Source organism: Ambystoma mexicanum, chromosome 7q (assembly GCF_040938575.1).
Source record: "Ambystoma mexicanum isolate Mex_15411 chromosome 7q, UKY_AmexF1_1, whole genome shotgun sequence".
NCBI classification, from domain to species: Eukaryota; Metazoa; Chordata; class Amphibia; order Caudata; family Ambystomatidae; genus Ambystoma; species Ambystoma mexicanum.
In genome coordinates, this window is record NC_090941.1 from 629499547 (window position 1) to 629527436 (window position 27890).

Here is a 27890-nt window from a genome sequence, read left to right on the forward strand (position 1 = left end):
ATGCTGCTGCTAATGATGTTCCTTTTGTCTCCTTGCAGGTTCTGCTTCTCCGAGGTTCGAGGGAATAGCTGGACACGGTGAGCGTCACGTTGCAAGCTGCAAAGTAACACGAAGCGTGTAGACTTGCTCGGGTGTGGTTTAAATAGCCCCAACAAAATAGTCCAGGTAAACTAGTCCCTAGGCTACCACACCCAAAACACTAGACCGCATAGCTTTTCATAGGTTCTTAGGAACCAAGCTATGTGGATGCCTCCATGTTGGCTGACAATACAATAAAGTAGTTCCCAAGCACATTGTTTTTCATGGTGTATGAACCTGGCGCCATAGGCGCCAGGACTGGCCCCATGAGGGCTTTTGAAGAGGATGCCAGGCTCAAGAGGCCCGAGTCCTGCCTCCACACCTGGCCAATGGGTTTGCCAGAGGTGGTTTTGGGCGAGGTTCGTGACAACTGGGATAATCTTCAATATGTGATAGTACTTCCGTTTCATGAAATGTTTCAATTTAGCCATGAAGAAAACCTTTGATGGGTTGAAACATGTGTTGGCTTTTTTTTTGTCTTTTGTATGTTGAGCTAGAGAAAACAACATGTTATAAGTGTTGGTTTAATAAAACCTCAAAAAAAACTATTTGTATTGAATACTGAATGGGCCATCACAATACAATCAGTGTTTGAGGCATAAACTGCTTGCAATTAAAGACAATTAATGGGTTTGGCGGTGGAGTTGGATCTTCTAGACCGTATGTAACTTTTCAAGACTTTGGGTTTGAGTCTTAGCATGATCCTGGGTGCTTTCCAGCTTGCCAACCACATTGCTATAAAATTGTAGATTTACATATAACACTAGGGCGGGTAGCTCAGACTTTAGTGTAACAATTCCCTTTATAGTTCACTGTGTTTGGAGGAATGTCTCTCTTTTCCAGTTCTTTCTCAGGCTCCTCTTGGTGATGCACTATGGTTGGGGGAATGTCTCCCTTCACCAGGCCTTTCTTCTGCTTCTCTTGGCAGATCACTGAACAGCCCATGTATACTCGCCTACCAGAGACTGTTTTTCTCATGTGTGGGTCCCAGACCCCTTCCTATGTTACTTCCTCTTGATTGTTCACTAGGCAGTCCTGGTGTACTCTTCTGCCAGGGTCTACCTTTCTCAAATGTGGGTCCCAGACAGGGGTGAACTGGGAACCAAAAGAGACCCTGGAAATAATTTTCAAAGTGGCACCAAATTACACATTTTCAGCAAGCCCAACCCGTTCCTGGGAGAACATTTGAAAATACGACACAAAAGAGGCCCAGGGTACACAGGCCTACCGGGAAATCTCCAGAGTTCTCTATAGGCCAGTCCAGGCCTGGTCCAGACCCTTCATACAGGTTTCTCAAATACAGGTCGTTCATTGGACAGCCCTGATGTACTCTCCTGCCAGGGTCTACCTTTCTCAAATGTGGGTCCCAGATCACTTCTTCTCATATACAGGTACAAGACCCCTTCATTCAGGATTCTTGAATGCGGGTCCCAGACCCCTTCGTATTGGTTCTCAAGTGTGGGTCTCAGACCCCTTCGTATTGGCTTCTCAAGAGTGGGGCTCAGACCCCCTTCGTATTGGCTTCTCAAGTGTGGGTCCCAGACCCCTTTGTATTGGCTTTTCAAGTATGGTTCCCTCACCTCTTTACAATTGTTTAAGTGTCCCAGAGGTCCCCGGGCAGCCCCTGTACCTTCTCTCGGGGGTCCCGGTCCTTCCACTCCTTCTGGGGTCTCCATTCGTCTTCCATCTTAGCTTTTTCCTTTTCTCATGCTGGTTCATGCTGCTCCTCCACTCTTCTAAGGAGCCGCACAGCATGCACCTGCTCGTCGGTGCCATGCAGCACTCCCCTGTGCCCCGGTCTTCAGTATTACATGCTCTCAGCACGCCTGCTCCCGCAAAGCAGGTAGGGACTCTGGAACTCTCCGAGTTTTGTTTCCGTCAGCAGCTGTAGTCTCAGCTCTTCCTGGTGTGGGCAAGGACCTCTGCTTGTGGTGCCTCCAAGGAGGGACTGACACCAGCATTAGACCCTCTTCCATCTTTAAGTTAATTGTGATGGGATAACTAGACTGTTCATTCTGGTTTTCTGAAAGGATGGTTAGGACTCTGTGTATCTTCTTCGTCACAGTACTTTGAGGAGATGTCTGTTACGCTCACCTGATATCCCTGGGGCGTCTCGAAGGCTCCGAGATCTGGAACCCTGGATGTGTAGTTGCCCAGTGCTGAATAATGAATCTGCAATTACAGAAGTTAGGATTTGTGATAACTGTCTCTAATGGGTTAATCACCCAACTCCCTCTGACCGATTCCCTTCCAACTGGGTTCTTTTCTCACCTTAGTTATTTGTAGGGTGAGCTATCCGTCCTGCGTTTCTTGTATAGGGGTGCTTGAAGTTTGTTGGCGAGCTGCCAGAGTTGCTTCACTGGTGCAATACGCCTTCCTTGGGCCCAGGCCTGCTGTGACCCCCAAACCTGCTGGTAGGCAGGTAGGTTTGTTAATTGTAAGTCTTTGTTCTGTTTATGGTGGGAATTCGTTAATGTCTTTATCTCCTCCTTTTCAGGTGATCAGGTCTTTATGCTGGCTTGCCGGATGGGGAAGCACGTTTCTAGGTAAGAGAAAGCGCGAAGCGCCTTTATTGTCTTTTAAAGCTAACCTGTGTTTTCTTCTTCTTCTCCTCAAAGGCCGCTGTGGTGCTGCGAGTGGATGAGAGCGCAATGAAAAACCGGCCCCTGGAATCCGTTAAGGTAAGTACAGCGCTGTGCGGTTGTTTAATATTAAAAGCAAATCTGAATAGGTCTCTTTTTCCTTTGCAGATGTTGTTGTGGTGCTCCGGATGGAAGCGCAGCGTAGCGCGATGGAATTCAGGTAAAACTGATGGAATTCAATGTGTTGGAAGCGCGCATGTTCTACTTTTGTTTTTCCTTTTCTCGTTAAAAACCGGGCGTGATGTTCGAGCAGCAGCTGAGGTAGCGGTTCTCCGGAAGTCCTTAAGCTAGTACACACAGGTGAGTGATGTTTCTTCTCTCGGTTTCCACAGATTGCAGCCCGGTTGAGATGCTCAGTGCTGGATGGTGTTTTCTCAGGTAAGACAGAATAATCTTGTTCTTGTATATAGCCCAGGGAAAGTAGTTCCAGGCCTGCCACACCCAAAACACTAGACCGTATGGCTTGGTTCTTAGAACTAGGCTGCGTGGGTGCTTCCATGTTGGATTTAAAGGCCCATGTACATAAATGGGACCTAGTTTGAACAGCCTTTCCTTCCTACATATGAGCCTGGTGCCAAAGGCGCCAGGACTGGCTCCAGGAGCCCTTTTGCAGTAGTTGTAAGGCCCTCAGGGTTCTGGTGGGAGCCTGCTTGTGGCACAACATGTGCCCCCTCACAGTGGTCATGACAGCACTCAGTGGAGTTACACCTGCTATAACAGATACATAAAGGTACCTATACGATCAGGGGAAGGCAAAGAAGATGAGGAAAGAAAGATGGGTGAATGTGTGTAGTACTGCATTGGCTCTTGATGTCCCACCCGTTTCCCAGACGGTGAATCCCTCCCCATGAGATCCACCGCTGAGTACTACTACCAGGGGGGGCTATCAGGTAGCGGCCTCCCCTCCATGGCATCATGGAAAGGGTCTCCCCATCGTGGAGCAGCAACGACATCATGAAATTCGTCATAAAGTTCAGACACCAAGGAATAACAAGAAGGTTAGCTTTTTATGCAAGTGACCAAGGCATGGCATGATAAGTGAAAAAGGTGGCAGGCGGTGCCAAAGAAAAATATAAGGGACAGCAAAACCATTAGAGTATCTGCACAGGTGGAAGCGAGATTGAACAGGTTGGACCCTGATGATGGAATAGACAGGCCAAACCGGGGCAAAAAGGGTAGTAAATTGCCCTTAGATGAACACTGTTTAATGAGAACTTAGATGAATGAACATTAGTTTCAGTGATCAGATGAGCCAGTCATGTGACCATGTGCTCCCACGGACAAAATCAGGCAAACTTGACCCATATTGAGAGTGGAGGAACCTCGGGCGACTTCGTCACAAAAAGAAGCAGGTGGAATGACTTGCAGCATGGACGACGGGTGTCGACATGTAATGTATAGCTTTGCAGATGCTGCTGTTATTTGTAAAGTGCAGTGAAAGGCACAAAGGCACATGAAATACCACAAAATGAGCAAGCTCATGCAATGCGCACTTGAATTCAAAAAAGCAGTATCACATACAGAAATATTTATCGCTAATGCTTAAAAACACACATCATCAAGGACAATCTTGACATTGGAGACAAGAGGGCAATTCCCCAAGGTCTTTCAGCGGTTCAAAAAGGCAGGGAGATTACTAAGTCCACAATCTACGACAACATTGTTCTCTTTTGACCAGTCCTTAACTTGTATCCTTCGCAAGAATCTAAGGTCCTGCAATCTAATGTACCCAAGCCCCATTCTTGGTTGCAACCTGTAGAGGACTGTCTGGATTCCCACCGCTCAGATGTATTTACATTAGTTAGTATGAAATTTCTACAACCCATAATACAACCTCTCAAGTTAAAATCCCGAATCTCAGGCATACTCAACTTCTTAATGTGAATGTCTTTCTCAACCAGGGTTACAATAGGGCTACCGGTAAAATTCACAATATTCCCGGTCCTTCTTGGAAATGTTTTTTCAGCACACAGAGTTTGACGAACATGTACGAACAACATGGTGGGTGCCCTCTACTGAGAACAACAAAGGCGAAATAACCTGTTCCACGGGATGGTCGTATGTTTTAACTCCAGTCATAGATTATCATGTAGTTTTGATCCGGAGAGCATGGTTTCTTAGAATCGTGTTGCACGGTAGCTATATATATATATATATATATATAAATGTTTAATTTACCTGTATTTCAATTGCAAAAGCACTCTTTCTGGGGTCAAGCAACTACTAGCAAATTTTTCTGGAAAAGACACTTCCATGGCTGCAAGTTTCCACACAATCCATCTATAATGATTGTAAGCCCAGGGTCCGCTAATCAATTTTGGATCCACACCAGGTGTATCACATAGTGCCCTGCAAAAAAAAAAAAAAAAAGAAAACTATTGCAGTATTGGATTTAAAGAACCAGATGGTTTACAGCTTAATTAAAATAGTTAGCAATTTACATGGTTTAGTGATGCCATGTACAGTAACCATATTAATCAGCCTTCGAAGGAATGATCCTACATCATGCCTACAAATAAATGTGCTGCATGTGCTAGTATATGACCACCAATTTCATTATACACTTGTCCCCATTCCAGCTCCGGCTAACTGCAGACAAACGTTGAAAACCCTGCTTAACAATTCTGAGCCAAAGATGGTAAACATGAAAAGCTGATCTCTGTACAATAGGGTTTAGCAATGTGAATTTACTCTAAAAGAAATCAGCTTAGCATTACCAATTTAGTACCCTTGTATTTCAGCACAAGAGTTTAGCTGAAACAATCAGAAGTAAAAGGGACTCATGTCTGAACGAAGCTCCAATAAAAGCAAATCAAATATGCATTCTCCTATAAATTACAAGTACCAGACGGGATAGAGTAGAACATAAAAACACAAACGTGTTGAGATCTTCCTCTGCAAAAATGCCACTGCTCCCTGCAACAATAGTAGATATGTTCAGTTTACCAAAGACTATAAGAATTACTTACATTCCTGCGAGTTCATTAGCAAGAGAAGTTAGTGAAATTATTTGGCAGTATTGCAATTGGCTGTATCTAGGTGCAAGCTTACCTTTGCAGAATAGAAGCACACCCAAAAGACATCTTAGAAAAAAAAGAAAAAGGTCTTTTGTGTACGCTTTTACCATTCACTCTGTTATGGTCAACAAATGTGTTCTGAAGCCACCAGAAGATAAGAAAGGAAACTCCCACTGTTCTTCCAAATCCAGTGACAGAATTCCTGTTTTAAAGTTGTGCGTTGATTGTCCCGGGCACCCTTGCCCCATCAGTAGAGCAAACATACAGGAATCCAGTGAAGTAAACCCTATGAAAAGTGAAGGATGGCATGTGATGTAGAAACAGATAGGCCAGCAGTGCCAGGAGGTTATGAAATGCCAGCGATGCATGGAAGCGTTCAAGAGCCAACAGACTCAGCTGAGACGTAAGCCTTCAAAAATCTCTTGCTCCATTCCTGCACACACCGGGCCTCAATTGGAGGAAGCCTGGGACATTAAAGGAATAGTGCGCTCAAAAATATTATTGTCCCGAGGGTTCGAGCATGTGTTTTTAAGTGTACATTTATCGATCGCACAAACATTTCCAATGCAGTTTACCGTAGTTTTCCTCTTTGTACACATGCAAAATCAGGCATCGGTGCGTGGCCATCTTGTGATAATCTGATCAGTTGCCGCATCGCCCAAGGTGGACTGCCCTGGCGGCAATAAATCATATCCCCGCCACTCAGGCTGAGATCACTAGACGCGTAATGCCCATTTCATAACCCCAATGCACGTTTCGTGTCAACGTTTTCTGCGCTTCAGTTAATGACGTGTCTCGACGGAAATGGCAGGACACCTCTTTCCTCAATAAGTATAAACAGACCGACAGACAACATCGGATTTGCTTTTCCATTCATTTCACTGTCTTTTTGCGAGTAGTCTGTGCCTCGTTTCTGTGCTCTGGTCAGCTACCTTTGTTGCTTGTAGCCTGTGCGAACAGATACTAGTACCATTACTATTGATTTTCTTTCTCCACATAATGGCAACAATACAGCCCTACCAGTACGAGCCGGAGTATTACGAAGCGGAATTACTAGAAAGAGAAAGATGCGCAAATGATGGGGCTTTGGATGACAGTTGGGAAGACGATTCAACACATCAAGAGCCTGAGCCTAGTAGCATTGACGGCGTTTCCACCTGGTGTACCTGCAATCTGTGCGCACTAATGCCAACCGAGGAGGAGAACTGCTGCTGCCGAAAAGACTCTGGATGCTTGTCCTACATATCGGAAGGCGAGACACGGCCGCAATGCGTTACCGAGCTGCCAGACTTCAAGGCAGCCTGCCTCACACTGACCGTGTTGAGGATTATGATGGTGCTTATGCACGAACTTCACGCAACAGTTCGTTCTCGCAATTCAAGCAACGAGGAAGTGTACTCTAGTTGTGATGTCACTTAGGCCACTACCATTTCATGGTTGTCTCCTTTATTGTTGTAACTATGATCCATCATTGCCAAACAAATGTAGTCTTTCAATTGCAAACATCACTCTAAATTCAGAGAAATCGCAGTGGTCTCCTTATGTTTATGTCATGTACAACAGTGAAGCAATATTTCTTTGTGTACCAAATGTAATGGAATGCATAGACCTTCAATATTGTACAGTGTCTAGGTAACATGTAACATTTGTACTGGCAAAAATGCCATTGGATACAAGAATTGTCATTGGCGACTAAGGTTTAATACACTTATCTTGTTAATTTAAAAACAGTTTGTATCTTTCTCTTTCAAAGATGGTACAGGCTTGTGGCCTATCGTTCGTTTACATGGTGGCTTGGACACTGCGTTCGACAAGTAATACCCGCCTGTGTCGTTGGTACCATTAGAGAAACTTTCCCGAGTGACAGCGGTCAGTACAGGGCATTTTTCTGTGCTGCAACCAGAACTTTATAATGTGTAGTACATTCCTTCCATCAAAATCAGCAACACAATAAAACACAACTGAACTATCATCAATGGTTGTTTCAATTTTTCAGTGATTCAAGTGTGTCTCCGTTCAGCAGTGTTCCGGGCCTTGTCTGCACGCCTCAGGCTCATCCATCCCGCTCCATTATCAAAGGCAGTTTGCACCAGTGGATGTGCGCTGCCAAAGGGTGCTGACAGGGGTGGGAACGGCCAAGGTGCCAAACACCATGTACACTTCAAAGGTATCTTACGCCCAGGGCCCATTGTACACACATGACCTAGCCAGACCCTGTGTCTCCAGGCAGGACCCCTGAAGCAGGCCGCGCCCCTGCTATCCAGATAAGACCACGCCATATACACGTCATTCATTCACATAGACACCCTCTTTTCTAATTCTTTATAAGCCACTTAATATTTAACATGAGAACATCTTTGAGCACTGCAAGTCAACTTGTGAACGTGCTGAGAACCTCTGTGACCACTGCGAGTCATCTCGACGTCGTGCTACCTGTGGATATCTCCCTGTTCTCCTGCCACTAAGTACCCTGCTTGCTGAATCTAACTGTTTGTTGGTCAAGGTACGGGCAGGGCACCTAATCATATCTCCATCTCTAAATTTCTATCTATTTCGAACGAACGTACACAGTAGTGTTATGTTCATTCATCTCATTGCCATTGACTTGATTTTAATTTGGTATGTTATAGATATATATCAATTGTCATCAGTGACAATTGGGATCGAATTGCATCCTTCGCGGACCATGTCTATAAGCATGTTTCCTTTTGATGCTCGATAATACATTCAAGGGACGAGTAACATGTTATGATTTTCATCACATCAATGAATTGTTTATGGAAGTTATCCTATGATACAGCCGGCTACGCTACACTGGTTTTGCTTCGGCGACCAAAATATAGCTTGCATAGAAAAAATGTATGGTATAATTCCGTCTTTCTCACGCTTTTAAGCAAAGTAATTTTTTTGTTTTTTTCATTTACAGAATTTCCAACAATGCCTGCATGTACGGTTTTCAGTTGCCCTTTTAAGACCCATAACAAATCTAAAGGCACTACAGTGCATGAATTCCCAAGGAATATAGATCTAACAAGAGAATGGCTCAGATATTGCGGATTTGCGACGGAAGAGCTTGAAAGTAGAGCCCATAAAGTCTTGCAGGACACGAGGGGTGATCGATACTGCGTCTGCAGCCTGCACTTTGCCAGGAATATGTACGACCAATACAAGTACACAAAGATGAATCGACTAAGAACGACACGTAAATTGCTCCCAAATGCAATTCCGACTCTATTCACGCACAGGCCGCCTCAGGTGAGTCACGGTTCCGGATTTAGCTGTAGCCCTTGGGGTAGTGAACAGTTAACTAAATGGACGGATAGGTTTTTTACGTGTAAATGTCCCTTATAATACTTATTCACAAGATTGTATTGCTTTATAACTAAACCCCATTTTGCTAAATATCTGTCCTTGGTTTTAGGAGCTTCATAGAAAACTAGTAATGGGCACAGATAACTATGCTATAGTGCCCTTTGAAATAAGCATATTGTTTTCGTAATCTGTCTCTTTACATGCACATTTTTAAGATTAGCATTTCTAAATCAAATTTTCCCTTTACAACTCCATGACTATGCACTGAATATGAAAGAGCAAGATTCTGCATCCATGTCATGCCTGGAGTCAACAACAACCTTGAGCGCTTATCAGGTAGTCTTATTTAGCTATTCAGTTCCGGAATTATTTTATGCATGGAATTTGAGATAATATGATCATATTTACGTATCGTGTCATTCGTTTACACACTATTCATTCAAGGTTCTTTATTGATATGTACCACTGTCTGCGTCAAATTGTGTGTGTTCAATTTAAATTCTTTCAGCCATACTAAAAAAAAGTACTGTGTTACATGGAGATGCTGATACTTCTACTACAATTACATCATCCCTCCGAGTTGATCAGGAGCAAGAGGTATGCGTACTGACAGTTCCCTCGAATGAAAGAAAGTAGGTCCTAGATCTAATACTATTAGACAGTGCCATTATTATAAAGGAGCAGCTTTTGAAAAATGCTTCTGTGTGTTTCGCAGTCATCTTTGATCGAGTAAAATATCCTTCAATCAGGTGAAATTCGAAATGTATATTTTGACTAAATGACGTACACAGTGTACAAGGGTATCTGGGTAAGGCATGTGTGCAATGGAATCATTTGATTTCAAATACGAATGACTTATTTTTAATAGATACTCTTTTCTAGGGATGTATACAAGATCTGGATATAGAAGTGGAGGCACATGGATCCGAGTTGGTGGAGCAGCTTGCTGGTGCTGTCGTTACAGTAAAGAAGAAGGTTTCACAGAAAAGCAAGAAAGATACGGTAAGTTACAAACAATTTCATTTTCAAACAGTGTTTTGTGCTGGTGCCTTCATAACATGCATTTTTTTTGTATCTAAGTTGTCCAATACTGTATGTTGGATTTACATTGAGCATGTTTTTCAAACCTGTCTTCTAGTTGCCCGATGGTGTACGAACTATGCAGACGCAGACGGCGACAGAAATCAGAGATGCTGCTTGCCAAACTGATTTCACCATGGAGCAACTACTATTTGAGGCGCAGTGTGTTCAAATGAATAAGCAGACTCGAGATCTTTTTGCCCAATGGCCAGAAAATTAATTTAATGTGACCAGCGAAGCCAGCAAGGTGTTGTTGGACCATTGCTACAATGCGACTGCTCCACCAGATGAAGATGAAATGGAATGTAATGAAGGTGCTTTTGAATTAGTCGCAAACCACATGACACAATCGATACCCGCCAAACAAAGGCCACCCAAAAACCAATCGACATTGATGTTTTCTCCGATTCATGTTCAAGTAACAGACGCGGAAATGACAGAGGCTGAAGCATCAATAAAATTGACGGAAGAACTAGACCAAGATCTCAACTACAGTATGTCTGGTTTGGCTGATATGTCAACCACAGTTCAGTCAGAAACAACATTAAAATAGGATGATAGTCTAATATATAAAGAATACATTGTATTCGACAGCTGCTTGATGGAGATTATAATGATGCTGAAATGTGTGCATTCAGTGAGAGGAGAAGTATGTGGGAAGCCATTGGTGAATGTGACTCGTGTATCACAAGGCAGTAACCTCAAAATATATGCCACCTGTGAAATACTACATGAAAAATGTTCATGGTCCTCTCAACCAATGCTGGGGAAACTGCCAGCTGAGAATCTACTGTGTGCAGCTGCTTTACTTTTCAGTGGGTCTAGTTTCAGTAAATTGTCCAGTTTCTGTGAATTTGTGGGACTCCATTTCATTGCTAAAACACAGTACTATAAATATCAACGTCAATATCTATTCCCTGCCATTAGTGAAGCTTGGAAAATTGAACAAATGTCTATTCAAAGTACATTCTCCGAAAAACAGTTCAGGCTAGCTGGCGATGGACAGTGTAACAGCCCCAGATTTTCAGCAAAGTACTGCAGATACCACTTTCAGGACATGGAAAGCAAAAAAATGGTATGTTCGTTGGTCGCGCAGGTGTCTGAATTTAAATCCTCAGTGGCCTTGGACAAACTTGGTTTTATAAAATCACTGAAAGAGCTCCAATCGAGGGGAATGCAAATCGACCTCATAGCCACCGACAGACGCGTTTCAATAGCCAAGACGATGCGAGAGAAGTTCCCAAATATTCGCCATCAATTTGATGTATGGCACGTTGCCAAATCCATCAATAAAAAAATCTCAGCAGCAGGGAAAAAAAAAAAAGGTTCCGAAAATATTTTTGCAGTGATCCCAGTCTTTCAGCAACCATCTTTGGTGGAGCTCCAAAACTTGTGATGGGTCGGTGGAAATTCTACTAGAGAAATGGCGGTCACTAATGCACCACTGTTCCAACGTTCACTCTTGGACAGAAAACCAACATTTCCACCAATGTGCACATGGCCCTTTGTCCCTGGAGCAGGAACGGAAGAAGAAGTGGTTGATTCAATCTTCACCTCCACACAAAGCCTTTGAGAAGATTGTGTTTGATAAAACTATATCAAGAAACTTGAAGGGACTCACAGAATTCTGTCACACGGGAGATTTGGAGGTGTTCCACAATTTGTGCCTAGTCCAAAGAGATTGCATTTCGGCATAGACGGTATGAAATATAGGACATTGCTAGCGGTATTAGCGCATAATGAGAATGTAGGGCGTGAACAATCGAGGACTGCAGGAAGCTTTGGGATGATTAGCTAAGTAATGGCCTTTACGAAAAGAAGCAAAAAATGGGTGGTCAAGCCCCTATATGAGGAAATGGAATTCGATTTTGTGAAAGATTTTATGATGACTGTCTTGGAAGTACATACTCACGGAATCGCTCGCAATTTTGTTCCGAGTACACATACATTGTCAACATGTCCTGTCCACCTAAAGCAGAGTTTGTGGAACAGTTCACATCCAGGTTCAAATGATTACCATCTCTCTTTTTTTATCAACAATGTTTTTATTAAGTGTCCAAATAAAGCATACAATTTGTCTTTTGAAATCTATCCTCTGTCATTTTTTTTTCAACAAGTTCCATTTTTACGAATGCCATACAATGTAACGCTGTGCTTCACACTTCCCAGTTTTGTCGACCTACTGTGGGACATTCACTGATCAAGGTGGGTTGTTGGTGAGAAATAGCTGCACTCTGACCAATATATTCATGGGGGCATGCGTTGTGGGTCGTTGATAATGTAAGGAAGGAGTGGGTCGGTTGAACCCCCCTCCCCCATACATTATACGTGAAAGTGACACCCTGCTCTTGCACTCGTGGGGGGCAAATCCTTTGCCCTTCTGCTGCCATGGAGAAGAAGGCCCTGACATAAGCAGCAGTGGGGCTATTGCTAGACACACATGGACTCCATTTTCTGTACCCTCGACTACAACTTTGGACTAGGCCGCATTCTGTCATTGCGAAGTTTCCCTACCCCTCAGCAGCGCAAAGAACAGTGAGCAGAGACAGCCCCCACAATTTTCCTCCTGTGCCTATGCCTCATAAGTCGCTTTCTCATGGATGCGCCGAGACAAGATGTTGCCAACTAAAAATGTATCTTCATTCTAAATGAAGTTCAGCAGCTTTGATTTTTTGCTTGCGCCCTCAGCAAGCCCACGCATCGCACACAGTACAAGGTTCAATTGTTTTTCAACCTTGAGAGAAAAGCATGATGCCCAAAGGAATGAAGTAAGGGAGGGGTGTAATAACGTCAAATATGATCAGGTTCACCATTCCAAAACTGGACAAAGGATCATGCAATTTAATTTTATGAAAAGGCGTTGATCAAAACGGTGTCTCTGCTGAATATAATGTACGTTTTACTTTTGACGATTTTATAGACCAACGACTCAATTTATCATTAGCCCACTGTTATTGCTAGATTACATTGTACCAGGTTGCTCTTTGTGGCATATTGCAATGACAGGCAAGTACAACCTGTGTGTGTACTTGTCTTTGTTCCCGGGCACATGGGCAGTCCAGCATCGAAATGCATATAGACCACCACTCAGTTGCCCCAGGTTCAACGCTAATATTTAATTAAAATGCTGTCTATGTGTTATTCGAATTGTAGCGTCAGCTTTCGCATCCGATTTTGTGCCTAACATATTCCATAGCACTAACCTCTGAATATAATTGAGGACTAGTTTTCACATGGTTTTCTCTGTTTTGCCATTGTTTCACGTCTGTGTTCATTATTAGTTTTAACGCGGGGCAGAATTAATCGGTAAAATTATGATTTTAATAAAGATCGGCTATTGAGGCATATTTCTGTTATGTTTTCAAAACCGCTACATCGTGCCTTTCTGAGATTGTCATCGATTCCAGATCCCAACAGACGGGTTTTTCAACCGCCAGCTGCAGATACTTTTTAATGGCTGGGTCACAGTGATCCTTTTTTGGGATGATCGACACAGGCCCATATGCCCTTACGCGGTACAAGAGATAAGGAGCAACTTGACATTGTTTACGGTGGACTAGCGCCAAGCTGATGCCCAAGCCTTGCGATTCACTGTGCGTCTGATGCGCTTCTTATACCTACCCAAAAGGAACACCGCGTGACTCATGACAACCATTTGTGGACCGAGAAACAAAACAAGAAAAAAGAAAAAAATTACCCGTTTCATTGAATATGGCAATCGCCGGATGTTGTCGGAGTGTTGATTGTTAAATAAAAGTACTTTAAAAATTGTACTGTCTTGCTATTTCCTTTTAAAGTATAGTTTTGTATTCTGAATTGTGACGTGCTGTGTTGTGTGTTGATTTCCGGGTTCTTCGTCACGTCACGTAGGTGATGACTGGCTGCGTTTGGCTACGCTGCTCAGTAACGTCATGGAGATAGGCAGAGAATATCACTAGGTTTGTTGATGTCAGCCTCAGGGGCGGGGGATATGATTTAGTGCCGTCAGGGCAGTCCACCTTGGGCGATGCAGCACTTGATCAGATTATCACCAGACCACGCCCTGCTGCCCGATTTTGCATGTGTACAAAAGAGGAAAACTACGGTAAGGTGCTTTGGGATTTGTTTGTGCGATCGATCAACGTATACTTAAAAACACATGCCCGAACCCTCGGGACAATAATATTTTTTAGCGCACTATTCCTTTAAACACATTAACCAGTTCTGAGGCCAGTGGTTGCAATCCAAAATATAGAATCTGTTACAACCCAGAAGAAACCCAAAAGCAACTTCTGGACTACTTTTTACCTAAACCGCTTTTGAAGGACACCCGACAGTATGGCTGCACCTACAATGAACCAAACAACTGCAACTTACTAGTGCTCGGGCAGTAGCAATTCTCGCCATCACAACAACATTAACAATGGCTCCACAGCAGTCCTCCTTACTTAAAGAACCCTCTTCATCCGAAACTGACCCCAATTAAACAGGAACCAATAATGGTGAAATTTTGCCTCGCCAATCGTTGAAAGTCAGCAGTCGGAAATTGCTGAAGATACCCGGGCCAGAGGCTCCCAGCACTCTATGTTCGCAGATAAATCATTAAGCAACATTCTATCCCATACAACTGTTATAAGCTTTACAATGAGTCCTATACCTTCCACTGGGGAATAAGACTCCACTGGGACAAGTATCCTGCTCTATGAAACCGAAGTCAGAACATCTCTTCCACTATTTCTTTTACTAGAAACTGAATGCTGGTTGAGCCAGTACAAATCTTGTGGTAACCAAAGCATATGGCTCTATCAAACTTTGTGGCATAAGGTCTAGGTTGATCTCTGACTTTGAGGTTGTTGCCCCATTCAACTATGGTCAAGTCCTATGAATGCAAATGAGACAACTGTAATCTGTATCAACACCTTAGTTACCTTTAGCCATATTTAAAGTACATTTTTATATACTATTTCTTTTCTTAAAGTAATACTGTGTAACCCTTTAATATTTTGTACCCTTCTCCACTCTTAAGTTTGCCTTGATTGCACAACCACAGCTATGCTTCAGTTTAATAATATAGCCCTGGAGGATAGCTCCAGGGAGGATAGCTCAGCGGCAACATGCTCGACTTGGAAACAAGACGACACAAAGCAACACAGGTTTGATCCCCGGGTCTGCACCTAGAAACATCTGGGTATTAAGTGCGTTATAAATACGCAACTAAGCCATATTCCTGTAACAGCGCCTAGATGCCCCCGGGCTGTGTGAACGCTTTAAAAATGCATAATAAATTAAATAAAAATTAAAAAATTAAATTAAAGCCCTACACATGTCCACCAGGCGCTGTGTGCCCCAAAACATCAGTTTTGGAGAGGTTTAAAGAAACTCAGGCCTCAGTTTCTTGTTGACCTTGAGAGGTTCTCCATGGTTATATGCACGTAGGTTAAAGTGGATGCATTTGGCACCTTATCAATATCTGCTACTCACTAACTGCAGATGCAACTGGGACAAAGGCGTTTCTCACCTTTTTTACTGAGTACTAGGCACTAAATGTAGTGCAAAAAGGTGTATGTAACCTTGGGTCTGGCCAAGTACTGGTTTGTTCCAGTACAGAGGTTTTAACTTAGGTCACCTACAATCGCAATTGGGACAAAACAGCACTTACGTATCAGGACATGGTAAAACCAAGCTTTGTTAAGTACCTTTCTGTGGTTCTGTGGAACGCAGCCTGGCATTAGGTCTCTTTGTGGGACCCATAGAAAGTGTTGTGGTGCTGACCATAAATGCACATGGAGGAATTCCTCTATATGTTAACCCCCCTTCTTGTGCCCCCCCGCAAAAACCCCCAGGAACAGAGTTTGAACCTGGCAATGGTTTAAACCACCTCTTACCAAGACAAGGTAAGATTTGCCCTTGAGGGCAATCGTGAGTCAACCTAGTATTCGGCACAATGGCAATCTCAGGTTTTCCATCAGAGTTAAAACTGGCAAAACAGCCTAAAGCCTGCAGAGCTCTGTTCTCCCAACAAGATTTGAGCTTGAGAATGTGCTTTGGATTATACATCTCATCTGCAACACAAGGATACATGCAGCAGCTTTATGTAGCACAAAACTAGTTGAAATCCGAGTGCAGATACAACGGGGGTTTACAGGAAGTGTCAGAGCAGGCAGCTACAAAAGTTTCAAAGGTGTACTTTGAATAGCATGGTCTTCAGCCGCTTCCTGAGGTTTAGTAGTGAAGTATTGCAGCATAGTTTGAATACAGTGACGTCTTTATGGGAGGACAAAAGTTGCATTTTGCCCGGGCCGCAGCCTTGGATGGGGGCCCCACAAGACTTCCGGATCTAAAGAACTCTGTTTCTTTTCTTAAACTTTTTTTATTTGACTTGACAGCTTACCAGAGAACAGAGGGAGCCACACAGCACCAGCATTAAAACAAGCAATACACATATTAAGCAGTACATACTGAGTAGACTGAAGCACATTGAGAGGAGGCAATATACAAAGTATTAACAACTGTACCAGAGGGGTCAACATCTACGGGGAGCCTTCCGGGGAGGAAGGGGGAGAATTTGACAGTGAAGCCATGGCAGACATATAATCTCAGAATCTCCGCCAGACGTCCCTTGGCCTTGAATGTGGGTGTTGCATTGCGTTCCAGGACTGCTCCGTATCGTGCGCCCATGTGATTTTCCTGAGCCACTGTGTATAGGTAGGCGCCCTAGGGTGTAGCCAACATAGTAATATGCAGCAGACTGCCAACAGCATGCAGAGACCTGCTAGTTTTAGAATCGCGGGCCAAATGAGGAAGGTCATGAAGCAAGCAGTGCAGTGGGGTGGGGGCAATAGTGTGTTCCAGAATGTCCGACAGTGTGGAGCAGATGTCCAGCCAAAATTGGGTCAGGCGGGGACAGTACCATAGCATATGGATATAGGAAGCTTGATCCATGCCACACCTGGGGCAAGCGGGAGGGACGGTGCAGAACATGCGATGAAGTCTCATTGGTGTATGATGGCACCTATGTAATAGTTTAAATTTGGTGTTGTAGGACACATCATGGGTGCGAGCACACATTCGGGACCATCTCTCATCAGTAATTTCAACCCCGAGATTCTCCTCCCACCTGCGCCTCAGCTTAGTGAAGGGGGGCTGCTCTAGTCTGCAACAAGGAGTAAAATCTCAACAGCTTACCCCTGAATGAGAGAAAAAAACAAAGCTCCGCAACTATAGGCTCGTCAGGCGGTAATGCAGGGAAATCAGGATATCTGGATTTGAGATTCTCCCGGAGTGAGGAGTATTGTAGCCACACTGAGGGCCGACGTCTGAGTAAGGGAGGGAGATCAGGCCACTCAATAAAATTTCCTTGATCAAAGGCATCACAGAGTGTCAGAATGCCGGCATCCGCCCAGTGAGAAACCACTGATTGTGGAATGTGTGGGACATCCGGGAAGAAGTTCCATAATGGCAGATGCCCGTGAAACGGGCGGAGTGTGTCGATCATTGTCCAGAGTTTGGTCAATGCCAAGGATGTACTAGCTACAGGGTCTGCAGAGTTTGAGTCAGGGGGGGATTGGCTTGAGGATCAGGGATCCAATCACTCGGTCACAGACCGTTAGTTTCTCAAGACGAACATGTGGGGGGGGGGGGGAAATCGATGGTATTGAACCAATGTGCAGCGAACTGAGATTGGGCCACCACCCAGTATCTGATGAAATCTGGCACGCTGAACTCGCCCAATACCTTGGCGGCGGTCAGCGTAGACAGTTTGAGGCGGATTGCCCCTGAGTGCCAGAGGAAAGTGTTACTTATACAGCGCAGTTTGTTGGAAAAAAGCATCCTGGGCCACACAGGCAGATTGGTAAATCAGTAAAGTAATTGAGGTAATACAACCATTTTAAGTATTCCAATTCTGCCTTCTAGTGAGATGGGGAGTCTAGTCCAGCTGGAGGTTTTTGCCGCCAGGTTAGTTAGGTAACTCTGGTAATTGTCATCACGCAGCTGCGCCGTGTGCTGGGAGACCACCACCCCCAGGTAAGTGAAACTAGACGGAGACCAGTTGAACCCATATAAGTCAGGGGGGGTTGTGTTGAGTCTGTGAGTGGGAATAAGGCAGACTTGGAGCAGTTTACTTTCAAGCCGGATATGTCTCCAAAACGGGCCACGTCCGCCAGTATAGGGGCAAGGTTGGTTTCAGGGGAACGGATGTACAGAAGGGCATCGTCAGTGTAGAGGGAGACTATATCGGATTGGCCGGCTGTGCGCAATCCCCTGTGCAAGTGTGATTGCCGAACCATGTCAGCGAAGGGCTCCATAGCTATGGCAAAGATGAGTGGGGAGAAGGGGCATCCTTGGCGTGTGCCTCTGGATATGTGGAAGGGGACGGAGCATCTGTCTTCTGTGCGGACTCTGGCCGACAGGGCGGTGTGGAGCAGCCTTATCCAGGTTCGGAAGTTGCATTTCTCGAGAACTCGCCATAGGTATTTCCACAAGACCGAGTCAAATGCCTTCTGCATGTCCAGCGTAGCTGCAACCGCCTGTGTGGCCAGGCTGATCCTACTGATCACATTGAAGAGCCTTCTTAAATTCAGGGAAGTGGACCTACCAGGGACAAATCCCGCCTGGTTGGGGTGGATGATGTGGGGCATGTACGTGGCTAAGCGGTTGGCTAGCAGTTTAGCGTATATTTTAATATCGCTGTTAATCAACGAGTGTAGGTGGTATGAGCTGCACTGAGTAGGGGGCTTACCAGGTTTGAGCAGCGCTGTAATCAGTGCCTCACGGAGCGCTGAGGGAAGTATCCCCCTGTCGCACGATTCCTCCCATAGGGCCAGTAGGTGTGGCGCCAGGAGAGACTTGTATTGTTTATAGAAGTCCATAGGGAGCCCATCCGGGCCAGGGGCCGTCCCAGATGCCAGCGACTCAATGGCCTCGATAAGTTCCCCCAAGGTGAAGGGCCTCTCAAGGAAGCTGCTTGCGTCAGCTGACGGGACTGACAGGGGAAGATTCTCTAAATAGGAGTCGATTTGGGGAACCGGGGGCCCGTCGGCCTCCGAGTACAGGGAAGTGTAGAACGAGAGGAACTCAGAATTGATATCCTGTGGGGAGGTGGTGAGTGAGCCATCAGGTTTTGTTATGGCCGGAATATTGGGGGCTCCAAGTTCACGGCGCAGCAGTCTGGCTAGCATTCGGCCGGGTCGTTCTCCTTCACCATATTTCCTCACCGACTGAGGGGAGTCCAGGAACTTAACCTTGCGCTCGGCAAGGGCACCGAACCTGTCCAGTTCAGATCCCAGCGCCGCTAGGGTGGGTGGGGAGTGATCTTCAGCGTATTGGGATTTGTGGATGGCCAGGGCCGATTCGCTAGCGGCAATATCGGCACGGATGCCCTTCAGGATGCCACAACTTTTGGAAATGGCGATCCCTCTTGTGTGCGCTTTGAAGGATTCCCAGAGTACAGCTTGTGTTGACACCGAGTTTGTGTTGATCTCAAAGTATTCCTCAATGGAGGATTCGAGTTCGGACGCTAAAACCCGGTCGAGAAGCGAATGAGGACTCATCCTCCACTGTCTGGTTTTATTGTCATCTAGTCCCCAGTTTAAGGAGATAAGTACCGGTGAATTTTTTGATAGTGTCCCGGGAGGATAGCCAGGTGAGATAGGCATCTGACCAGCATGTCTGTAAAAAGCCATCTGTCTATTGTAGAATGGGAATCATGTACTGAGGAGTAAAAGGGGTATGCACGGGAATCAAGGTTCATCAGACGCCAGGCATCCACCAGTGCCAGACGGGTAAGTGTGGTAAGGATAGCATATGCTGCTTTAGACAGTTGGCGAGGCCTAGAGCCCGATCTATCTAGGGTGACATCCAGTATTGTATTAAAATCACTGCCCCATAAAATAGGAATCAGGGGGTAGCCTTTAAGCAGAGAGGCCTGGTGTAGGTAGAAATCGGGGTCGTCGACATTGGGCCCATATATATTCAGGAAGACTACCTCCTGATGTTGTAGTTTGCCAGAGATCAGCACATACCTACCAAGTGGATCTATGTGGGAGTGGTGACATGTGAACTTCAGGCTCTTGTGTATTAAGGTGAGGGTACCACGTTTTGAGTGAAATAGTTGGTATAGTACCTCTGGGGCCCCCATTGCTTAGCGAATCGTTCACATTGCTCAGAGCGAGCATGGGTTTCCTGTAGACACAAGATTTTAACCCTGTGGCGCTCAGCATGGAGCTGAATCTGTCGCATCTTTTTGTAATTGCCTAACCCCCGGATGTTCCAGCTCATAAAGGTCAAGTCGGTATTGGCCATACCTCAGGGGGTAATGATTGAATTACTGTGAAGGGGTTATAAGCAAATGAAAGATGTACGATCTGGATGTATGTGGCCTCATATGTACATATACAAGGTGTTCTGCTGTGGCGCATGTGGCGCCTCCGGTGGCTGTCAAGACTTTTTTTAACCATAACGTCCCCCCGACCCCCACCCTCATCCCTCCCGCAATCGGAGGGATGAAACCCAAACAGAACCAAAACCACCACGAACTTTAGGCATCAACGCCTGGAGTCTGTTCCGGGCGATGGCGCCCCGAACAGGGGAGAGTGTGAAGAGAGTTATGCTATGCAATAGGATTAACCAAAGTATTTAGAGTAGGTGCGAGGTGCAAGGGGGTCCTGGCATTTAGGCAGAGGACCAATGAGAGCATAGGGATGTAGCCATGGGCCCCGACACACCATGTCAAGAGCAGAATGTAGACCCAGCATGGGTAAGTCAGGATTCTGGGGTATATCCAACGGGGGGGCCCGGCTGTAGCGGCAGGATAGTTACCAACTGGGAGCACAACAGGAAGCGGACATTACCACACACAATGCAACAGTGTGGCATACAGGCCACTTACGCGAAGGATTGATGGAGCAACATTAACAAAACTAGCAATCAGTGAACTACGGTTGATGAGTGGCCATCATGGAAGGGATCCACCACGGCGATCCCACATATGGCTCAGGTGCAGCAATAACCATAGTCAACATGAATCTTGTATTGACGATGCGTAGATCAACCGGGAATGTGTTCGTCTATAAATTGCGAGGCCTCTTCAGGGATGGTGAAAAAGAATGTTTGGTTGGAGTGTTTGATCCTTAGTTTAGCGGGAAAGAGCGTGGAGTACTTAACTCGTAAGTCCCGAAGTCTCTTTTTGACCGTAAGGAAGGTTTTGCGTTCTTGTTGCACATCCACGGAGAAATCCGGGTAGAGGTGTATCCTTGCCGCCCCAAGAAGTAGCTCCCCCTTGGCCCTGGCCGCTCGTAGAAGGGCATCGCGATCCCGGAAATTTAGGATCCTGGCAATGATGGGACGAGGCTGTGCCCCCGGCCTGGGCCTCGCAGTCAGGGAGCGGTGCGCTCTTTCCACCGCAAACTGTGCCGAGAGCTTGGGGTTATCGAGGAGTGTTAGGAGGATGCGTTCCACGTAATCCTCCATGGGTTCTTTGATGTTTTCTTCTGGTATGCCAACAACGCAGAGGTTATTCCGCCTAGAGCGGGATTCGAGGTCGTCATTTTTCTTTTCCACCGCCGAAACCCGGTTGGTGAGAGTAGTCACAGCGACGCGTAGGGAACCCAGGTCATCCTCTGCGGTGCCAACCCTTGTTTCGATCTCGGCAACCCTACTGTCTGTTCTTTCGATATGGGCCTTTATAGATGAGATGGTACCATTCATATCGTCCAGTTTAGTATGTAGCGTGGTTAAACCTTCGCGCATATACTCCAGCATTTTCTGTGAGTCATCGGGGGTCGAAGATGCCGAGGCAGTTGGTGATTCCTCTGGAGGTTGTTTTGGCAAACATATTTAGTGAGCTTTGCTTCATTCCAGCCCCAGCTCCCTTGGTCATGGTGACAAGTTGTGTATGGTGCACAGGGCCTTAGAAGGAAACAGCAATCAGGAATATCAAGTGCTACCCTGTTGAGTGCCCCGGGAGGGGTGACGCAAGGATAATGGTGAGGCGCGTTGGACGCAGTGTTAGGGAGACTCCTCTCAGTCCCGTAGGGCCAGAGGCGTGCCCCTCACAGCCGTAGGGGAGCCCCGACGTGATGGTGCTACAGGATCGCTGCTACAGTGAAGTAGTGCGGGAAGAAATAGCTCAGATCGATAGCAGCAGGGGGCCATGCGGGTCAGTTCAGTGAGGCACAAGGCAATGCAATTCAGTCCCCGTGGGAGAGCTATGAGCAGGGCAAAACAGGTGCCAACATGGGGCCCCACCCCTAGACCGTGGGGTGTGGAGCGCTTGCATAGTTCAACGCAGCCAGAGGGTTGCGGGTGGGACCACGGGTGTAGTTCGGCACAGTGAGGGGGGGCAGGAGCCCAGCAGATCCAACCCAGCAAATCGTGATGACAAGTATGTAGGTCAATGAAGCCACACAGGTTAACCCATTTATACAGTTGCACCGCTGTAAGGAGGAGGAGAGCCAACGCTCATGATGCAGGGGGTGGAGGCATTCAGCAGGGTATTTTCCCAGTGGGTTGCCCAGCACAGGCCCGAGGTCACTGGGATTGTGTGCCTGAGATCCCCGGTAAGTGTGCAGGGGTAGTGGAGGAGAGAACAGTGGCTCCGTGCTTTCCAGGCGACAATTAGGTGGGTGCCCCCGAGGTCCACGGGTGGGGGGCTGTTCTACCTCAGTTCCTGCAAGAGGGGCCCCGTGTCAGCCTGCGTCACCCAAGTCCAGTCGAGGCACCGCAGCTACAGAGGGGCTGTAGGGCGGCCGGGCCGGAAGGCACAGAACCAGCAGCCCGGACTGGCCGCAAGGATCAGCGGCGCCTGTTACACTTGTCCCCCCGCACCCCTTACCTTGCAGCTGTCCGGACGTGTTCTCGGAGAGGGGGCAGGGGGGGGTGGGGGTGGCGATGCGTAGAGGGGGCCGCCGCGGCACACAAGGAGGCGGCGCAGGAGATCCAAGCCTCAGGAAATTGTTGATGCCGGCGAGGGAGGCAGCGGCCCCCTACAGAGGGGGGGAGACAGGGGGGCCAAGGTTGGCTGCAGCAGGGTGACACAGTGTACAAAGGGCAGCCTCGCCGGCCACAGCAGTTCGGCGCACCTTGGGGCTTAGCGCCCCTCCCACACAGCAGGCTGCCACGCCGCAGGGTGGCCGAGTGGGCCGCAGCCCCTGGAGCCTCGGGGCGGGGAGAGCAGGCAGAGGCCACAACGGCCCGATCGGGAGGCGCAGCTCGGTGCCCAGGGCACTCCAGAGTCCGGGATTTCACAGGAATGTCACGGAGAGGCTACTGAAGAGGCGCCGGGGTTGTCATGCAGATTAGGCAGAGTTGATGGCGTTGGAATGAGGATTGTATGCTCTCCCTGTCCAGAGCTCCACACTTAGGCAGCCATCTTGATTCGGCGCAAAAGCGCCCCCCCCAAGAACTCTGTTTCTATTGTTTACCAGACTTAAATAGCAAATGACAGGATCTTTTATTACGTGCTGCTGAAGCTCCAAACCTATTGTCTGACTGATGTTGACAAGTACATTCTGCACTGATCAATTCATCCTGTAATTCCTTCTGTGTTCTCTGTGGCATACATAGTTTGTGTGTTCACTATGGCACAACTCCTGTAGCATTCTCATCTTTCTGTGGGAATTATATTGATCATGTGTAATGGCCAACGTTGAAATGCATATTGATAAATTTGAGTGCTGCCATAGTTTAGAAGTTAGCTCAGTGTGTTAAGCACTCATTTCAGAAATCTGTGTTCATATGCAAGATTACAATAGCAAATTCCAGGTAGGTTGGTTGATTCAGGCTTTCCTATATCTGAAGTTGATAAACCTGCATGTATATGCATTTTGTTTTGTAGGAAAACAGAAGCTATTTTTTTATATTGTATTTGTTGTGTTTGGTTTAAAACGATTCAAACCTTTACAATTTTGCAATTAATTACAGATGCCATTATCAGCAATGTACCTGTGCCAGATAGTGGTTGCTATAAAAACTAACATGGCATTAATTTGAGGAAGGTCTAGAATTTGGTTTGTTCAGATGAGGAGATGTGAAACCTAGGGAATCACCTTCAATGATGAACATGAAGCATTAATATACAACAGAGAAACCCAGATGAAATATGCTAAATTACATCAATTAGTATGCTGGTACTTATATACCTGATGACTGAGACAATGAATGTAGAATAATATCCATCCGGCATTATACGATTCTATAACATTCTGTTTTGAAAAATGGTCATGTTTGGTTATGTGATTTGTGTACTTTCCAAGTCGGTTCTATAAAAAATGATTATTTTAGTTCATGGTAAGAACTGTAAAATAAAGTATTTAAGCGCAGAACTTGCAGAGTGAGCGCAATTACAGACTTCACCTCTTAACCAATGTGTGATCCTGGGCATCACATTTAATCTTGTGATGCCTAACCTGTCAACATTGACAGTCCCTAAACCTTTCAAAATTGTTATCCTTAATAGTGATTTTGTTCTCAGGGTATACGCTTCAAAAAAAGCCTCAGTCATAGTTTCACTGGCTATAGTGTTACATTCTCTACAGTATTTGTGAGAATTAATATATTGCACACCACAACCACTTTGATCTGTAATGGCAACAGTACTTGAAAACCATGTCCCTCTTCTAATCTCTGTCTATGTCTGGATAAGGACACCTTCCTTATAGCTTCTAATCTTCATCCTATATCGAAACTGTTGTTTGTGCAGCTTTCTCCTTGCTTCCAATTGGTCTCCTGCATCCCTCCGTGAGCCCTTTTTCATTCTGCGACGCACCTAATGTTGGGGAGAATTCTCAATATGTGCTAATTTCCCCTACCTTTTGAGACTCCCAGCAACTTTGCTGGATTTCTAGGATTTTATTTTTTTACCTGAAAAGAGCGTGAGCCTTTTTTCCCAATCTTCCGTGTATTATGTGTGCGTTTTACTTTTGTGTTCTTTGGTTATGGAGTTTTAAAACAACTCCAGTGGCATCATCTTTTTCTGCGTGTCACACAGCACCTTCAGTGCAGTGGCACAGGGGTGTCTTTCTGACTCCCCAAGGTTTAAATACCTTCTCTGGGACGGACTACTGTCTCCCAGAGCATGTAAAGTTAAATTGACTTTACTAGTCTCTTTAAAACAATTTTTTAAAATTATTTTTATTTTTTATTTTGTGTATCAAATTTTCTTTGATTTTACAAAAGTGATAAGAAGAAGATGAAACTGAAGACAAGGAAGATGACGAGGGTCTTCACTGCTAGATGTCATAGGTTTCTTCAAAGTTTTTCGGTTTATTGTTCCTCTGTTAGCCTTACTGTGTTTCTGTTTTGAGACACTCTGCCAGGGCTGCTTCGAGGATTTTGACAGCCGCGAGTGTCCAGGTGTTTTTGTTCCCACTTATGAGTCAGTTCCACCAGGTTTCTTCTTCTCGTAGATCGCAATCCTTCAAGAGTGGTGTTAGGTAGGCTTTTCTTATGGCGGCAGTTTTCTGGCATTTTGTTAGAAGATGGCGCACCGTTTCGATTTGTGAAGGATCTTTGCACAATCTACAGATGTTAGAGATGGATTTGCCTCTTAGTGCCCTTTTTTCAATTTTTGGGAGCAGATTTAATCTGGCCCTTATGAAAATTTGCCTTAAGATTTTCTTTGGAAATCTCCTGATGACTAGGTTTATGTCATTTAATTTCTTACTTTGCTGTGGGAGGTGAGCGAGAAGTTTGTTGGATTCCGATTTGTCTTGCGTGTATATCCAGTCTCGTTAGTCCAACTTCTTCTTGATTTTTGTTGGGTTTAGGAATAGGTCTTCTTTAGTGTAGCCGATTTGTTCCAGTATATTTTCTTTTTCTGCCGCCCAGGCTATGAGTGGTTTGCATTGTCCCCTTTGAATTTCTTGGTCAATCAGCTTGTATTGCGCTGGGACTGTATTGGAACATTTCGTTTGCATCTACTGTTGCTTTCAGTGAAGACAGTCCTAGTTCTCTTCTGATTACCGCGATCGATGTAGATTTTGGAAGGCGCATCACTTCTAACTTTGCCCAAAGTTCCAGTGGAATTGTGAGGTAAGCCTTGCACCCGTATGTTAAGGAGGGAACCACTTTAGCTTTGTAAAACTATTACGGAAGCATCGAGAAGCGGCCACATTTTCTGTCTATGGCTCGAGCTTGAGCGGTAAGTTCTATTTTGATGTTGTTGACATTCCAACGGTGGGTTTTCTTCTTTATTGCTATCTTTTCGAAAATGAGGAATTTTGTCTTTTCTAGGTTTATTTCAAGATAGTTCTTTGAAATGTATCTGGCTAGATTGTTTAGTTTGCTTTGCAACCCGATGGGTGTTTGATCGAGGAGGATGATGTCATCTGCATAGAGAAGCCTTGGGACTGTGGTATCCCCCAGTCTTGGTGCGAAGGTGCTGAGCTCTTTGCCGGAGTCTTTTTAGTCACCAGGAAATGCTGTAAAAAGCGCCGGAGCCAACGGGTATGTTAGGCAGAAACCTGTGCAGTTCCCTTAGGGACCACTGCAAAAGATCTAGGACTACAGGTGTTGGCAGTAAACCCACTTGGTAGAAGTCTGTACCACCCAGATTTACCTGGTAGCTGTGGCTGAGCAGTCAGACTTCCCTCAAGAAGAGTTAGGCAGTATGTAAAGTATACACAATAGGCACTCAGACACAATAGCACAAGCAAACACTGACCAGTGCTATGGTATCAAGGTATATAATTATTTATTTAAAGACACACTTGTTGACACACTCCAGCACTATTATTGTAAATCACTTCAAACACAGTTACTATTAATCTATATACATCCCTTATTCCTGATCAGACAAGTCTTAGTTAACACCACTTATTTCCAGACAGAGGTGAGCGCTTAACTATAGATGGCACTCCAATAAGTTAACGAAAAGGGGAGGGGAAAAAGGCAGAATGTAGGAAAATACACCACACTAATACTTAGGAACTCTTAAGCAAGGCAGGAAAGTCAAAAGTTACTTGCAAGCCAAAGTCCATAGGCCACTCTTGGAGAGCAGGGCACAAATGCGCCCAAGATCACACAATGACAAAAGGCTTAAAAGTCTTGCAGGGAGTTCAGAAAGGTTTTAGTAAGGCTCAGAAAAGTTTAGCCAGGGTGTCCCAGGCTAACCCAGGTTCGAAAGCCTGGGGCTAAATCTACCCCGTACAGTCGGTTGCAAGGGAAGCCAGGCGGAACACGGTACCTTATGTGGAAAGGATCCTCCAGCGGGGGCAGTTGTTCCTGGCAGCGGGTGCAAGTCGCGGCGTCGTCCAGAGGAAGAGAAGATCTCGACGTGGAGGAAAGATGAAGGTCGTTGCACTGCCAGGGAAGAAACCAGCCGCAGAGTTTTCCGGTTAAAGGTACTACCCTTTGATTCGCGGTAGGGGTGAAACGTGGTATCCCGGTTGCCGGGGTGCTTGGCAGAGGCAAGGCGGCCCCGAGATGCTCCAGGAAGCGAAAAAGGAAGCAGACTGGTTATCCCCACCAGTCAAAGGACGAAGACTCTCCGGGCTGGAGATCTCCTCTGTCGGTGGGAAAAGTGGTAAGACGGTTCAGCTGAGCTCCACCGGTGGCGTCGTCGTAGCAGGTCGGCTCAGCTTCTCCCTCGTCGGATTCTTAGGTCCTGTGGCAACTTCTAAAGTTCCAGTACCCAAAGCCCTGCTTTTATGCAGAAAACCCCCATTCACTCAGCCTAGCTGTCACTCAAACATGCTAAGTGGTGAGCCGGCCGGCTCACCACTTGGGCCAATCAGGACAGAGTGCGACTTGAGTTGCCTAGGCAACTCAGTCCAGGGTGTCTAAA

General features: G+C 45.8%; 1 protein-coding gene across 3 annotated transcripts in view; it reads right to left on the reverse strand.

Annotated features, from left to right (window-relative positions):
- Positions 1-27890, reverse strand: part of BRCA2 (BRCA2 DNA repair associated) — a 2020919-nt gene that overhangs the window by 779031 nt on the left and 1213998 nt on the right. For all 3 annotated transcript variants that reach the window (XM_069639263.1, XM_069639261.1, XM_069639262.1), the window contains one exon: positions 4899-5069. In XM_069639263.1, coding sequence (XP_069495364.1) covers positions 4899-5069 — 171 coding nt within the window. The remainder of the gene's footprint in view (positions 1-4898; positions 5070-27890) is intronic.